A 15,923-nucleotide genomic window follows, 5' to 3' on the forward strand; every position below is an offset into this window, starting at 1 on the left:
TCGACAGTTGAAACTACACCGTGCGCCGGAGCGAGTCACTCGAATAGGGGAAACGAGAGAGAGGCCCGGCTACGCGACCACAGTGACGCTAAACCGGGGAGGAATTAGAAAAGATTAGCTTCCGCTAATCCGAGTATTGCTGCGACAAAACTCCAAAAACAGCTGTATTCATCTCTTCGACGACACGATTACTAGACTGCGAGTTTTTATGCGAAACATTGCCTGCTTTATTCTAAAAAAATAGCAACTGAGTAAAAAGTCCACTATTTTCTGAATAAGTTTACTAAATTGAAAATAATACGACATTTTGAAATTCATTTAACTTTGCTCCTACGTCCAATTAAAGTCATCTTGCCGTAAACGCATAAACTCCGCAGTCTAATTATTACAGCTATTAAACAACGACGCGAACGTTAATCTGTCCCGTGAATTTCGGTGATTCGTTATCGTGAAACGATCGGAAATTTTAATGAGTATTCTACTCGAACAATTGAAACGACAGAAGAGGAACGTGATTACAACTCGACCGCAGATTTGTATGCAAGATCAATAACGTCTGCATTAATTAGGAAGATGCAAGAGCTACATAGACATTTATTACTTTTCTCAATACTTTTCTAACCGTTTCTACGTTCTTTAAATGTGTTTACAGTTCTGCACGTTTATCGAAAACGCATCGAATCCGCAGTCGTAATTGTGATCCCCGTGAATTCCGCTAAAATAAGCGGCAAACGAGAACGAATCGTTTCGTTCGCGGAAGGAAAAGAGGTACTCGAATTTCCCGAACGTTGTTATAGCACCGACGCGGCTCATTCGCCATACTCCTACGGCCTTCAGCACACTCCCAGGAGTTCATTGGCCACCCGATATAGTATGCGGTATACACGTTTCAATTAAAATGTGTACATATGTATAATCGTATGTATAGTTACGTACAGAAGACAGAAAGAATGCGAGACACACACATATATGTATATATAGGTACACGTACACCCACCGGTGATTATACTGTTAATCGTAATAAAAACGGGGCTGAAGGCTGCGTCCTAATTGGATCGTAATGCAATTATTTACATCTATTTCCATCCGCGATCGCGAATCCTTTAATTATTCTTTCCTTTATGGTCGTTCATCCTCTTTTTTCCTGCTTTCGCGCGCGCGCGTTCACTCTTTCAGCGTTTTACAGTTGTTTTTGTTGCTGATATTATTATTATTATTATTATTATTATTATTATTAACCGATATATATATAACAAGAGGTAATTGTTAGTTACGATGAAGGGATGATGAGTAGAGATAATTTCTCGACAACTCACGCTGTCCTGTTACGCTGAATCTGAATGACTCGCCGCGAACCGATTCGATAACGATTGTTTTGCTGCTTGGAAATGAATCGGCGAGCCAACTGTGATAATGGAGCGTCGTCTTTGGTATTCTCCTCGGTTCTTCCCGATGGAATTCCGTTTCGACCCTTCACCGGTCTTCCGAGACCGCATTTCTTCGAATTAGACTGCGAACTCCGCTCGCGACGCGCAAATCCGTCTACTCAAATCGCAAGAAACGAGAATGAAGCAGCGGTTTCCTTCGTTTTGATCCTTTCGTCGCTCGTTCGTATTTCATTTCTTTCTATTTGTCACGGATGCATCGAATTCGCAGTCTATCCCCGCGACTCTATGAAAATTTTGCGACAAGATCTGAACTCGTTCAGAGAGACAGCGTTTCGCTTAAATCGAGAATCTGTTCGTTACGTCTCGAACACTCTCGGTATTCTACTCTAAATTTCTACGTGTAATTATAAACGTTAAGAGTTCATTTCGTCTGCCCTTACATCGCGAAAAATTGACGATTCTTTTGGTGTGCGTTGCCATTGAAACGTTTGGCACTAATCGAACTACGTCCGTAACTTTTTCGAAACACGTTGCCCGCGATGTTGGATAAAATTAACGCGCGACCGCTTAGACTGGCATAGAAAACTGTACAAGTATTCGAACCATTCGAATTCCATCGACGACGGTATACGCTAAGGATAGTTTACTCGTAGCTTCCTCGAAAAAAGATCACCTCCAAATAATTGATCGCGCGACTGGATGAAAAGAAATCGCTACGCACTAGCGCGAGTTGAAGCACAGTTCGAGAACACGCGTCACCCACGCCACGCGAATCTGTGAAACATTTGAACGCGTTTAAAATTCTAACATAGAAAGTTTATGAAAACTCGATGCACTTTCACGCGGTTTTCCGTCCGCTCGATCCACCGGCGAGGAAAAATCGAATCGAATAAATCCTGTTTCTCCTGGCCGCGAACTTACGCGAACACGTTCGCTCTCGGTTTCCGCTATCACAGTCGGCTCGTCGCGCAAAATCCGCCAGCAACGGTGAACCTCGACCGTTTCTCAGTCGTTTGCACTATCCAACTGGCCCGACATAGAAAATAGCAAATATCCACGGTCACTTGTCTACCGAGCGATCGCGTCAACAGTCCTCGATTACCGTAGGCCGTGGTTTCGTATCACGATGTACAGAGCAGCGATCACCGAAGACTCGAAAAAAACCGACGACCGTTCGCCGGAGAGAGATCGTTACGAGCCGCGGAAACTGTTTCGACGGCATTGCCGCGCGCGGGTACGTGTGAGAATAATTACGTCGGACGATTAATAGTCCGTGAAGCTCGGGTATTTAGGCGAGACGCCGTTCCCCGGAAAGACCCAGTCGAATGTTCCGGCGAAAATGATTAAGTACGGAGTACGGGGTACATCGAGTTGTGCGGAAAGTTATTTCGTCTTCTTACCGATTAACTTCGATCAATTTTTTAAACGACCAACTTCGAAACGGTATTTTGTCATCGTAGATTTCGACAGCTGACATTTCATAATTTATTTGTGAAAAATCTTGTTTTTGTGCAACTGCATTTTTATACTATCTAAACAAAATTGCATTTTTATAGTATACAAACATATTTAATATGGAAATGAAATTGCAATTTTATAACATGTCGGTATATCTTGCTATTTTATATACTGCTCAATTAAAAAGTAATTGTCTGAAGAGGGAAAGAAATTTCCTTTATTCGACGGAGAATAAAAGGCGATTATTTAATATTTATTTTACTCATCTATAAATTATATTTAATTTGAATTAATGTATTGATCTAACTGTTTTATCATCGTTCTGATAACTGTAATATCTCATGCTCTGTAGAGGTCTACGTCTTTATCGATTGTTTCTTGCAAAACGAAATCGCTTTCCGTACGACCGAATGAGAACCGTATCGTCTAGAACACAGAAACTGCGACAGGGGAACATCGTCGACTTGACTCGCGCGGAAAAATAAAGAGAAAATAAAGCTGTTGGCCACCCACCCGTTACGTTTAAACGTTATCGAATGTTCGTCTCTATCGTGATCATTCCCATTTTATATGCCGTTTCATCGTCTTGTATATCGAAGATTCGTTGCTACGACGGTTGCAGGCCATCCAAACTGCACAGGGAACCGTCGCGACGGAGGGTTAGACGGTTAGAGGGACGAGTTGTGTGCATTCACTCGCGCTGCAGTATCTCCTGATTTGAGGAAATAGAGAGAAAGCATTCAGATCGCAGCTGATCTACTCGCGCCGAGCGTTCCAAAGCGGTTTCGTCGCGCTTTCGGCGCGGAAATCGATTCTACGGAAACCGGAACGCGAGCGCTTCGCTTGGAATATGCGCCTTTCGTTCCGCGAGAATTGGTTTCACTCGAGAACAGCTTCGTTCCAACGTTATTTCATTTGTGGACGTACAGGGCGATCGAATGGTGAAACATCGGTATCCTAATCCGTGACATGATCGATTTTCTCCAAAATTAATTTGCTCCGCGAAGCCGCAACGTTTTCTTATGCTGTTAGATACTCGTAATTTTTGTACATTTGTAACATTTACAGTTATGTAAAACACAAACATAGGATTGCGAAGAAATAGATTTTTGAGATAGTAAATATACTATAAATATTTTTTCTTTTTATCTAATACAAAATTTGATAAATAAAGTTTTCTTGAAATAGTGATCACATATGGAAATAGCATTTTGATTATATTTAATTGCATAATAACCATGTGCAATTATTATTTTAAAAAATAATTTACTTTCCCAATTTTCTAATTAGGTGAGAAGATAAAAATATTACTGCACTCATAAACGAAAGGATATTAATATTTTCACTTATTCTTTTACCGCGAGAGTTTCTCTATTTAAGAAAATAAATTTCTACCGCATTTTGTAATCTATTTCATTATTTATATTAATTAGAATTAAACGATATTGTGAGATGAAAATATTGTTCACCAATATTATAGTACAAGGGTAAGATCAAAATTTATCTCATTCCTCAATCTCTTAAATAAACTGAAATATGTCAGAGTATTTTCAAAACGTTCATAAATCCAAACAACAAAAATTGAATCAAAAGTCTCTTAAAAATTCTATTAAATTGAGAGAATTGTGTGTTTGACAATAAACGCATAAAAATCAGAACACCGGTCACAATTCAGCCATCAACGAAGAAATTAATTCTGGAAAAATCGAAGACAGCCAAGCACTGTGGATGTTTAAATAATTGAATCCATCCGATCGATTCCAGTACAGACAAAGCACAACTCTGACTGCCCTGTACAGTTTCCAGGTATGCGTCGAACACGTAACGCTAACAAGATCGTTCGAAATGCTTCGCTAGGTGCTGCGAAGTATTACTGGGTTAATATGGAATTACCTGGTGGGAGAATTTCGCGTTGCCGCGATGGTACGCAGCATTCTTTCGCGTGTCGCAAGCCTTCGAACGACCCGAGAGCTTGCGTGCGTGTACACCGCGAAGAAGCGCACCGCAAGGCGAAAAGATCAGGGAGAAAACGCTGACGCGACTGTCTTCGGTTGCGTACACTACGATGCAAGCATGCAGAAATTCGAGGATGCGTACGACGTGGCGTGACGCGTCAAGAGAAATATCGGCGTTGCGCAGAAAAAAGTTGATTGGACCGGTGGCTCGGGAGACTTCGCCCTCGGAGACCGGTGACTGGGACGCGAACGTAGGAAAACCGCCTCCGCGATTCATCGAAATTCATCGAAACTCGTCAAAAATCATCACAGTACGTACTCTATGATCCTCGAGACAATATCTATCTAAAGCTAAAAACTAATTCGCCGTGAAGGAAGTTCCTTTTTTAATCTAGCCAAACTCTTTTACTATTCTCCTATATAAAATCGAATTTAAAAAAACTTTATAGGAATTTATAAATGAAAGATTTTGTGTTTTTACTTATGCTATTTACGTGATTACCTTGTAATATGAAAGAAAGGATAATAATTAACGTTAAACTTACCGAGTATTAAAAATGGCGTATTAATCTCTGAGAATAAGATTGAATTTATTCAGACTTTGCACAATATTTATAACGAGTGCTTTAAGAAATTATTCAATTATTTCCAACGAGAGAGTCTTCATAATTTCAGCGATTTTAAAATATAAAACTGTGAAACCGGCTCGGTGGATTTAATGTTAAAAAGGAATGCTAAGTTAACACGAAGGTACGGTACAAATAATTACTTACATAGAAATTATATATACCGCTAATAAATATCACAAAGGACCAAAATCAGTCAATAAAATTACGTATCACAACATCAGTCTCAAAAACGAAAAAATTTCCTTCGTTCAAGAAATGGTTCCCCGACCATTGATACACCGTTTTCGTAATTTTCATTTGGACCAGTCACCTCCCTGCAGTCTCGCCAGGGTTCCCGAGGGGACAACGGTAGGAGCTACTACCCAAGAACAGAAGCAAAGAGAGAGTTCCTCAACCCACCGGACCGTCCTCATGCAGCATCCTTTATCAGGATGCCTCGGCGAAGTATGAAAACAGTGATTAAACGAAGAAAAATGGCGTACGCCAAGGCTCAGCCCAAGATGCTCGAAGCGGCGAGAGGAAGACCTTGGGAAAAAAATGGCAACCAGTTTCAAGACTCCTCATGCATCTTGCCAGCGAGAGCGAATCCTCGGACGAGGCGCAGCGTCGCGCTCTCGCCGTAGCTAAAGAAATCTTTATCGGAGAAAAAGCTGAGGTGTGAACGCTTTGGAACGCTTCGGGCGCGAACTGAAGCGGCGGTCCGTCGGGGATTCCGCGACGGGGGCATCATCGAGCACAGGAGAGACTATAGGCACGACGACTGAATGCCGACTTCGTAGCGTCACCGTTCGTCGGTGTCTTTCGCTCGCCTAGCCGGCGGTGTTCAGCAGAGACGGGGTTCGCTTGACAGCGGGTCGGCGTCTTGGGGGGGGGCTGTTTATTAGTTACAAGAAACCCTCGGCCACTCGGGGAAACATTTACACAGTCCGATCGATCGGTCACCGACTTTGGTGCACTTACCGCCTGGTGGAATCGGCCGGGGAACACAGAGTCTGCACCACCGTTTTGCAATAGCTCGCTGGAAATTTTGAATCGGCGCGCGAGACGGCTAATTATCTTGGACAGCTAAAATCCCAGTCCTACGAACTACGTCTCGAGACAAAATTGACACCTCCGTAGATCTAGCAGTAGATCTAGCAACATACAGTGACTCGCAGTAATATTCGAATACCTTTTGCAACAGGACAACTGTTTTAAGAGAGGAAGAAATTACTTCTTTTTGAGATGTTAGAAGGAGTAATTAGGCAATGTCCGACATATGTTTCTTAAGAATTGCAATTGTTTGGAATGAAAAAGAAAATAAGAAACTCGTATCCTTTTACTCTTTTATCCGAGCTTGATACGACGATTTAAACAATGCGTTTTCTAGGTCTCTGTGGCTACAGATGAAACTTTCATCAAAATTGCTCTACGAGGCAGAAATGTTTAAGTATCATGTACCGAGATTACCAAAATCTAATAATTTCATTTTTACATTTTTCTTAGAGGGTCAGATAAGTAGGTGTAAAAGTCGTGAGTCCTTTATTTTTTTCTCTTTCCAAGTAATAGTAAAATTAAAAGAAATGCACAGTACGCTAACATCTCCTCCAAAAATTTCAAGTATTTTCGTCGAATTTGTAAAAAGTTATTCCATTTCAAAAAGTGTTCGCGTATTAATGCAAATTACTGTTGCCAACGATGAAACAAAGTTCTCCGTCAGGAATACTTTGGTAGAGGATAGCTTTTACCGAACTGTCAAAGCCAGCGTAGCAATGATGTCGATACGAAAGCGTTCGCACGGTGTTCGACTCTGTCCTCCCGACTGACCGATCGTCCAAAGCTACGATTACCAACTTACCATTTCGGTAGTGAGACTGGCTAGCGCCTCTTCGACGGTGGCAGCGATCCTCCCCCCGTCGTCCTGACGCTGGCTGCCCCTGATCGGCGTCGTCGGGCAACCTAAAATGATCGTTAGTCGTCATAGTGCAAGAGAGATAGAGGTCAGCGGCCGGTCGCAGCTGGACGGTCACCGGATCGCAGATACGTGTTTGCCTAGCGATTGTGTTCGAGTCGAGTCGAGTTCGGCAATCTAAGGGGTAAGAAACTGTGGACTCAAGGTGTGTTCAGCTCGGGAGGATCGCTCCGACGACTTCTCCTGCTGTTCGCATGCGTGCACTCTAATCTTTGAATTCCATAGCGAACCAGCTCCTTTGGCACGCTTTCTGATTTACCGGTGCGAATTACGGAATTATTGAATACGCTGCGGCGAAAGAATCTCTCCGCGAATTTTGATCGATGATCGATCTTCTAATTCTATATTTTCTTTGATAATTAGGGTAGTGGAAACGATTACTATGCGAGAAAAATTGTTCTTTGAATTTTTCACCTTCATATTCTGTTTCTTTTTGAATAAAGAAGTTTAATACGTCTTATTAGGAAAATCTAAAGTTAATTTATGTCTGACAATAAATAAAAAAACGTGGTTATTTATCTGGTAAAATATTTAATTCATTTATACGAAAACGAACAAAATGAAAGAACGAGAAATTTTAATATATATCTTATTCAATAAATGTAAAGATAATGCAGCAATTTAGCGGGTGAAGTATTGTTTTTTGATTGAAGAACAAACGAAAAGGAAAATATTGGTATAAAATTGTTGTATTTAAAAATAAACAGTTATTCCATAAATACAAGTTAATTACGTTAGAAAATAAATTACAATTGGCTACCCCCGAGTGCTGGCTCCACTACCCTATAAATGAGGTAATCTGTCTCCCGATAAAAAATTCATTATTTAGCTGTGCCATGGAGTTAAGATTGCTTATAAATATTAGTTTATTCCAAAGATTCGTTTCATGATTCCATCGCTATATACATTGCGAGTTTGGAATAATCTAAGGAGCACAATATGAATTTCGAATAATCAATTTACAAGAATGTGCAAATGAATAATTTGCCTATGTTCTTACCGAAGTATTTAATTTACCAATTAATTGACCAAATTGATCAACAACTCTATAGACGCGATTCCACGAGTTTTCGGACCACAGATCGCGATCAGAGCGGTCCCCCCACTGTTATCAAAGTCGCCAAGATGCGTCGAGAATAGAAAAGCGTGCAGAACCTACGTAATCCGTGTGTCTACAGGTGGTAAGAAGCGTGTGTAGTCTAATCGTATGGATGCTTTCATAGCGAGAACGATATAGATAGAGAGAGATAAAGTATGAAAAAGAGAGTAAAATCGAAAACTTATCTATCTCGAGGCACACCCCGGTTCTAGGCCGACGACGGTGCCGGTCGTCGTCTAGGCTGCGTGCGAGTCAACGTACGGCCAAGTGTGAAAACGGGTGCCGGGTGCGTCGTGAATAAACGGGGGGGGGGTTGTTAATGAGAGGTGAGGTCTCTGGTGTTTTTTTTTTGTAATTCTCGCTTTATTGTCGCTCTCATTGTCCCAGGCGGAGGAAGAGGAGACAAAAAATGCATCGATCTCGAAGAGTGTGTGTGTGTGTGTGTGTGTGTGTGTTTGTGTGTTTGACAAGGCTTTGTTCACGTAGTCACCTAGACAGGACTAATTGTGTGAAGTGACACCGGCACTGTCTGCTCTATTGTACTTCGCAGGCGTAATCACCGACTTAACATGAACAGTTGAATCGTGATTTAGATGATCGTCGAAGGTGTTCGCTGCTCGAGGGCGATTCGTTAGAAATCGGCGGAACAATTGTCGGTCGGTTCGACGGTCTCGCGACGAGCACCTTCGATCCCGTAATCGTAGGTCCGAGTGTGCTCTCGTGTGAGTGTGTCCGCGTGCGATTCTTTGTTAAGTAACACTTACGGGCGACAACCTTGAACTACAATCTAGAACATATAGACAATGAGATTAACTTTTAGGCACTGGAACTTCCGGTCCGAGTCGACGGATCCAACTAGGTCTAATCACTCTATGAACACAATGCAGCTGATGGACTTTGGACGAACACAAACACGCCGCTTCCTTCGTCGTGTTGGATTGGTCGCAGGCTTGGGCCCGTTTATTTCCGGCGATATCAAACACAGTGATCGGACTAACTTATATGCAGACTGCGGATCTTTATGCAAATGATCGTTTCCAACGTCGTTCCTCCGAACGATTAGAAATGAAGAAAAAATTCCTCGATCGACTAAAAGATTACATACTCTGAAACTAAAGCTAAAAATGCTATCATATCTTGTCATTATTTCACATACATATCCTTGCATTTTAAAAATCTGTGCGCGCTAGAAATGCATAAAGATCCACAGCGTACTTGTCAGACCTACGTTAAAAATTACGCGAGCGCGATGCGAGTCGTTCGAGTAAGCAGACTTCGGATCTTTATGCAAAATAACAATCTTCGAAGCGAGTTAACAATACTTAAGCGTGTCTCTTCTGTGTCAACTATCTTCCTTTGTGCTTCGGTCGTACATTATTGTCGCGAATGCATAAAATCCGCAGCCTAGGAACCAATCGTCCGTGGCGAGAGATCGCCGGTCATTTCGTTCGAATGAATATACGCTTAGCCTAACCGAGAAGAACTTTCTCTACAATGTATTTGAAAAAGTGGTTCAAGCAGCGTCGAAATCAGCGTGACGAAGCTATCTATGGAAGAGCACGTTTTCGTGTGCGAACAAACCAACGCGCGATCATCCCGAAACGAAGTCTAGCTAACGAAGGACGTTCGACTCGTTGTTTTCTAAATACAGTTTTGCGAAAACTGCCCAAGCCTGGTCGGTGTTAGTGTGCCGACGACGTGGACCGCGGGATTGATCGGAAATCGATTGAGGTAGCTACGCTGCTAGTGATCTTGCATTGAGCACGGTTACGGTCGATACTACGGTACGACTAATTCGTGTGGCTGGCGGAAAGCTATCTCCTGGCAATACTCGATCGTCTTTCTGGCTACAGTTCATCTCGTTCGATAATCTAATCGCACGGTGTCGTATCATACACGCTTATTACATAGAAGGATTCGTTTTCTTACAGAGAGATTACGGCTCCGTAATATACGTATATATAAATGGTTCAACGACCCCGGTGCTTGCACCGAGCTACTCGAATAACGACGATACACGACAGGCAACGATGCTCTCTCTCTCTCTCTCCCTCTCTCTCTTTCTCTCTCTTTCTTTCTTTCTCTGTTGCCTTTTTCTCGTTTAGTTCCCTTTTCGAGCACTACCTCAAAATCGTGGCACGTTAATCAGACTTCAGGTTGCCGGCGCGAGAGCCGCGTTGATTGCCCGTTACTCGATACGATTAAAACGTCTACTTCGCTCAATTTATCCTCGCTAGAGTACCCGGCCTTGCCGCGATATTAATTGCAACGCCTTCGCAACGATAATTCGGTCGGAGCTTGTTCGCCGGCGTTTTTCTGCGAAATTAAATGGAACCTTGAAGGACCGCCCCATCGGCTCTCCATACACCGACACGGTGTCTCTCAGACTGTGATGTGTAGTTTCTTAAACTCTGATGTGTAGTTTCTTAAACTCTGATGCGTAGTTTCTTAAACTCTGATCCGTGATCACCTAACCCCCTGAGTTGGAGTCAACGAAGCTTGTATTACAACACGTGTATATCTTCTCATGCTAACAAGATTATCTGATCATTTATTTGAGGAACTATCTATCTAGTCGAAGGCATAATTCTTGGTGGACCGGTATGTTTGATTAAATTCGAAAAGAGATTTTACACGAGATACTGTAAAAGCTATTAGTAAAAATATAGATCACCTCCAGAGACAATCTGGTGATTTCTATTCCCTATCTCATATCAGATAACCCTAGACACTTCATTCGGATAGTCTATCTAATCCAATAAACTGTAGATGAATTGTAAAAGATCTCTAATCATCGTCTTCGCAATTTCTGGATTTGATTGTTGCTCTTCCAAAGGCTTCACTTTCTTTAGATAACAATTGTATAACAACGATATGAAACAGAATAACAGATACCAACACAAAGAGTTTCGTCTTCAATGGCGTGTTTTCGAAAAAAATGTAACTGTCTCTCTAAACAGTTAATCGATTTTCCTTTCAATTTCTGGCTCCAAGTACTCTACCGTTTCTACACACTACATTGACCTACAACAACGCTATAAAAAAATAATTTCCAACGGCGATTTGTACAGTAACGATATCAAAAAATAGGTTAAACCAACGCAAGGGGTTAACGAACGGAAAGAACAGCGACTGGACAATCAACCGGTCAGCAACGCCCGATGCAAATCCGTTCGCCTCGAAGGTCGACGACGACGACGAAGGAGAAGAAGAAGAAGAAGAAGAAGAAGGAGGAGAAGAAGAAGAAGAAGCAGAAGAAGAAGAAGAAGAAGAAGAAGAAAACGAAGGAGTCTTCGAGGCACGTAGTGGGGCCCTTCAGGAGCTGTAGTAGATGTTCAGCGCGTAGAGGAACTTACCTGCGTCACCGCTGCTGGAGCTCTCTGTGTAGGACGGAGTACCCTCGGTCCAAGTGGGCGTCGAACCCTCGTTGCTGCCCGCAGGTGGTGTCCAGGTGAGGCCACCGCCGCCTCGACTGCTGCCGCCGCTCTCGACGCTCAGCGACGACTTCGTCTCCCTTCCGCCGCTTCCGCTACCGCTGCCGCTGCTCTCCAAGTGGACGTCGGATATGCTGAAACGTTCGTTCGACACTGATCAGTCGTCCGTTTAACGCATTGATCGACACCTGAATGGAAGGTGGCGTCGTTTAGGGGTAGGTGGTAAACTAGTCTGAAGACTCTCGTGCAGAATTGGGTATTGCGCGAATAAATTATTTCGATGACATTTTATTCGAATAATATATCAAGTAAATTCTACGAATAGATTTTTATTAAAATAAGAAAGATGTTTAACAGTGAATAACTAATCATAAGTAATTTCTGAAACAGCTAAGTAGAATCCATTGTTCGTATCTATCCACTATGGGTCATCGGAACAAACGAAATTTGATTTCCACTAAATAGACAAAGGTTTAAAATAAATGAAAAAGAACAAATATGAAGCAAGCAAGGTAAATGTCTGATAAAGATACAAAGTTATTTATGGCTCGATCTAATAATTAGTTGATAGTGGAACCGATTCAAATATGATTAATGATCGGTATGCATCATCTTCCGAATGCGATAAAATCAGCATGACTCTTGCAACGAAATTGCGAACCTAACTCGACTGAAGTTTCGACAAATTATTCAGTGGGTGATCTAATCGAGGAGCGAAACCTGGGGGTTGAAGTATGGACAGAGATGACTCACTCACCTGACGGCGTCGTGATAAGTCTTTGTAAGGGTGACGTGGTGCACGACCTTGTTCTGCTTGGATTGTGCACTGCTCAAACTGCTGGTTAAGATCGTGGCCGGCGCACCCTGCTGCAGTTGACCACCGGAAGCCAGGGTTTGGTCGTTCGAGCGCACTGCATCGTCAAAGGGCGGGGGCGGGGTGGAGCAGGTGGAAGGAAGGGTGCCACCTACAAAAAGCGCACTACAATTAGCCCTAATGAACAGAACACGGTGTGCTTGGCTCGTCGTCGGAGGGTTCTAAGGGGGATCGGTGTTCCTAGCACGGTGAAATCTGGTCGGTTCGACAACCGAGAAAGGATTTACAATAAAAAAAAAAAAGAGATCACCAACAAAAGAAATCGTTCGAAAACGTACAAAAAGCCTGTAGTAATTGTTCCGTGAGACAATTAAGCTAAGCGTGAATTGATCTACTCAAACGGGTTCGGTTCGTTGAAATCAAATTGTCTTTAGTCAGTCAGAGCGAAAAATCCGACGGACGTATTAATTTTCTGTTAATTGAAGGAGCACGAGTTCGACGATTGGAGGAAAGGGCCATGGTACGGTAGCTTTAACGCCGTGTAAACGGTGACTATACTAAGCACACGGTCCAAGTAACACTAACAGCATCTCAAGCGTTACGTTGGCGAACGTGTTCGGTCGCAACATCGATTCGTTAGCATATTAGAAACCGATCACTTCCTATTGAAGTCAGTCCGAATAAGCCATTCCAGGTACGCTAAATGGTTGCCGGCCAATCGAGGCAGGTGTACAACTACGATCTACTTGCGTGTCTACAGAGGCGCACAAACAGCAAGCTACATTAGCCAGCAAGGCGATCTAGCTGAACAAAGGTATTGCAGTGTAACGAGCACACTCGTGTGAACGTCCCTTTATTGTGATACAGAGAGCACACACCATACAATCACTCATAGAAGATCGTTTCCGGTTTGCTCGTTCAAACGACGACGTATCGACAGAAATAGAAAATTGATAAATTCGAAGGAACGGACGCGATCGTCTGGCAGAGATCATCGAGCTCGTTCGTCGGTCTCATCCGTCGGAATTCGGAGGATCCGAGCTGCGTCACGATCGATCGCGTCCGTTCCCGTTGCCAACGAGGAAGGTCTACGCATGCAGAAGACACACTGTCAACCGGTTACATGTAAAAGAAAACCAATCCTTACACGCTACGAGTCCAAAGAAAAAAATAAAATACGTGGTACTCTCGCGTCTGCCGATCGTAGGTTCGACATCAGCCGATAGAAAGATCGGTAACCTCTCGTCGACGCCGTAAATTCGACGATGGGGGAACGGCACACAGTGAACAAACGGAAACGGTTTAACAACAAAGCGCATATTCCGTCTAGCCGCCGGGGAAGATCGCGGTACGTCGGTCTACCGACTTCTTCGCTCTTCTCTACGGACAAGGGGGGCTAGATTCGTTGCGAACGGGGCCGACGTGTTACAAAACTTGGATAACGAGAGATCGAGTGATGAGATGCGAGAACGAAAAGTAACTCGGAATGATGTGTACTTTGCGCATGCACGAGAGAAAGTTGGCGTTTCGGAGTGGTTCTCGGGCCGGTGCTTCAGAGCTTCCAGTATTCTTGCTGCTCGCGGTCCCTCTCTTCTCGATCGTTCAATCGAGCGAATACCGACTCGGCTTCTTCTTAGAAATTCTCGTCTCTGAAATCTTGAGATCCCGCAGCATCGTCCCGTGTCTCGATTTTTCGATTCAACAAGGCACTATCGATTCTCCCCCTCCTTCGAGGTCAATTCCCCTTCGACTTGGGAACTAGTATCTCTCTGCTTTATGCCGGTAGGCGTGCAAGAAAGACTTGTTAGGCATTAACTTCAAAGTCATTCGATCCTGAATAGATTCCTTGGATCCCTTTAATCCTCCATCCTTCTTCTTCTGCTCCTTGGAACCAGAGTTCCATGTCGACGAACCAGCTTCCAAGGCTGTTCCAATAGCTTTTCTATTCGTCCGATGGTAGTCTGGAGCCTCGGAGAACTCATAATCAGCTTTGCTTTTTGTGATTCTCGATTTCCTGTGATCTTCAACCGTGGTCGAAGCATAGACCACCTCGGAACCCTTTCGTTTGACCGTCTCCTCGACTTTGGTCACCGTGAACGTCCTTTTCTCGGACTTCAAATTCAGAACTCTGTCTGCTTGCATCTCGCTGACGTTTGGGGTTGATTTAGCTAGCCGTTCGCCGATGAAGCTGGGCCTCGGAGGCGGTTCCAGCTTCTTCCGAGGATTATCGAGAACCCGATCGATCCTCTTCGACTCGTCGAAAGTCTGTATCGCGGGTGTAGGTTCCGGAGCAAGCTTCTTCCTCTTCTGCATAGACTTTTGCCTGATCTTCTTCAGCAGACGACTCTCCCGCCTGCGCTCCGGCAACTTCTGATCGATCCTCCGCTCCTGGTTTTTCTCCTTTCTGACCACCGTCGATCCGGCGGGTTCGACCACCTTGCGGGTTTTATCGTCGGAGATCTTGTTCGCCGAGTCATTCCTCCGAGTCAACGCGGTGATCGTGTTCAGAGAGGCCTCGAGCTCCCTCTGCTTCCTCTTCATCCGCTCGTAGTAGGTCTCGGAATGTTTCTTGTCCTTCCGGGACATCTTGTAGTTCATTAGCTCGGGCCTGGCTGCCGGGTTCAAGAAGTACGTGAACTTGGCCATGGCGTCGCTCCTCGGCCTCGCCGGCTCCTTCGACGGAGCCGCGGTTTCTATCTGCTGCACCCTAGGTCTGACGAAGTTGCCTCTCTCGGGCCGGAAGGGGAACGGGCTTGTACGGATCACGTAGTCTCCGTTGACTCTCTCGATGCTGACGAACTCGTCGTCCTCCTCGATGTTCTCCGGCCAGCCGCCCCAGCGGTCCTCCTCCTCGCGGACGGCCTCGAAGGCAGCCGCGACCTTCGACCGCTGGATCATCGCCAGGCTGTCGTATCTCGGGGGTAGGTAGGCGGGAGTCGACGTACGGGCATGCAACGCGTTCACGTCGTATGTAGGGGTCGTGGCAGTAGTGACGGTGGTGGTGGTGGTGGTGAATGAAGTGACATAGTGGTCGGAGGTCGTGGTGTTAGCGGTCGCGGAGTAGTGGTGGTGGTTAGTAGCGGCTTCGGGCGCAGCCGAGACCGCGGCGGAGGTGTGATTGTCGGGTGGTGGTGGTGTTGTTGTTGTTGTTGTGGGTTTTTGGTGCAGGATGCTCGAACTGTCATGCAAGCGGTA

General features: G+C 44.2%; 1 protein-coding gene across 12 annotated transcripts in view; it reads right to left on the bottom strand.

Moving 5' to 3' along the window:
* Positions 1-15,923, bottom strand: part of Pip5k59b (Phosphatidylinositol 4-phosphate 5-kinase 59B) — a 55,436-nt gene that overhangs the window by 13,140 nt on the left and 26,373 nt on the right. For 11 of the 12 annotated variants that reach the window (XM_078193404.1, XM_078193406.1, XM_078193400.1 and 8 more), the window contains 3 exons: positions 12,672-12,879; positions 11,837-12,048; positions 7,268-7,368 (listed from right to left, as the gene is read on the bottom strand). In XM_078193404.1, coding sequence (XP_078049530.1) covers positions 7,268-7,368; positions 11,837-12,048; positions 12,672-12,879 — 521 coding nt within the window. The remainder of the gene's footprint in view (positions 1-7,267; positions 7,369-11,836; positions 12,049-12,671; positions 12,880-15,923) is intronic. The other variant, XM_078193407.1, reaches the window with a different exon arrangement.

The sequence above is a fragment of the Augochlora pura genome, chromosome 10 (assembly GCF_028453695.1).
Source record: "Augochlora pura isolate Apur16 chromosome 10, APUR_v2.2.1, whole genome shotgun sequence".
In the NCBI taxonomy this organism is placed as follows: Eukaryota; Metazoa; Arthropoda; class Insecta; order Hymenoptera; family Halictidae; genus Augochlora; species Augochlora pura.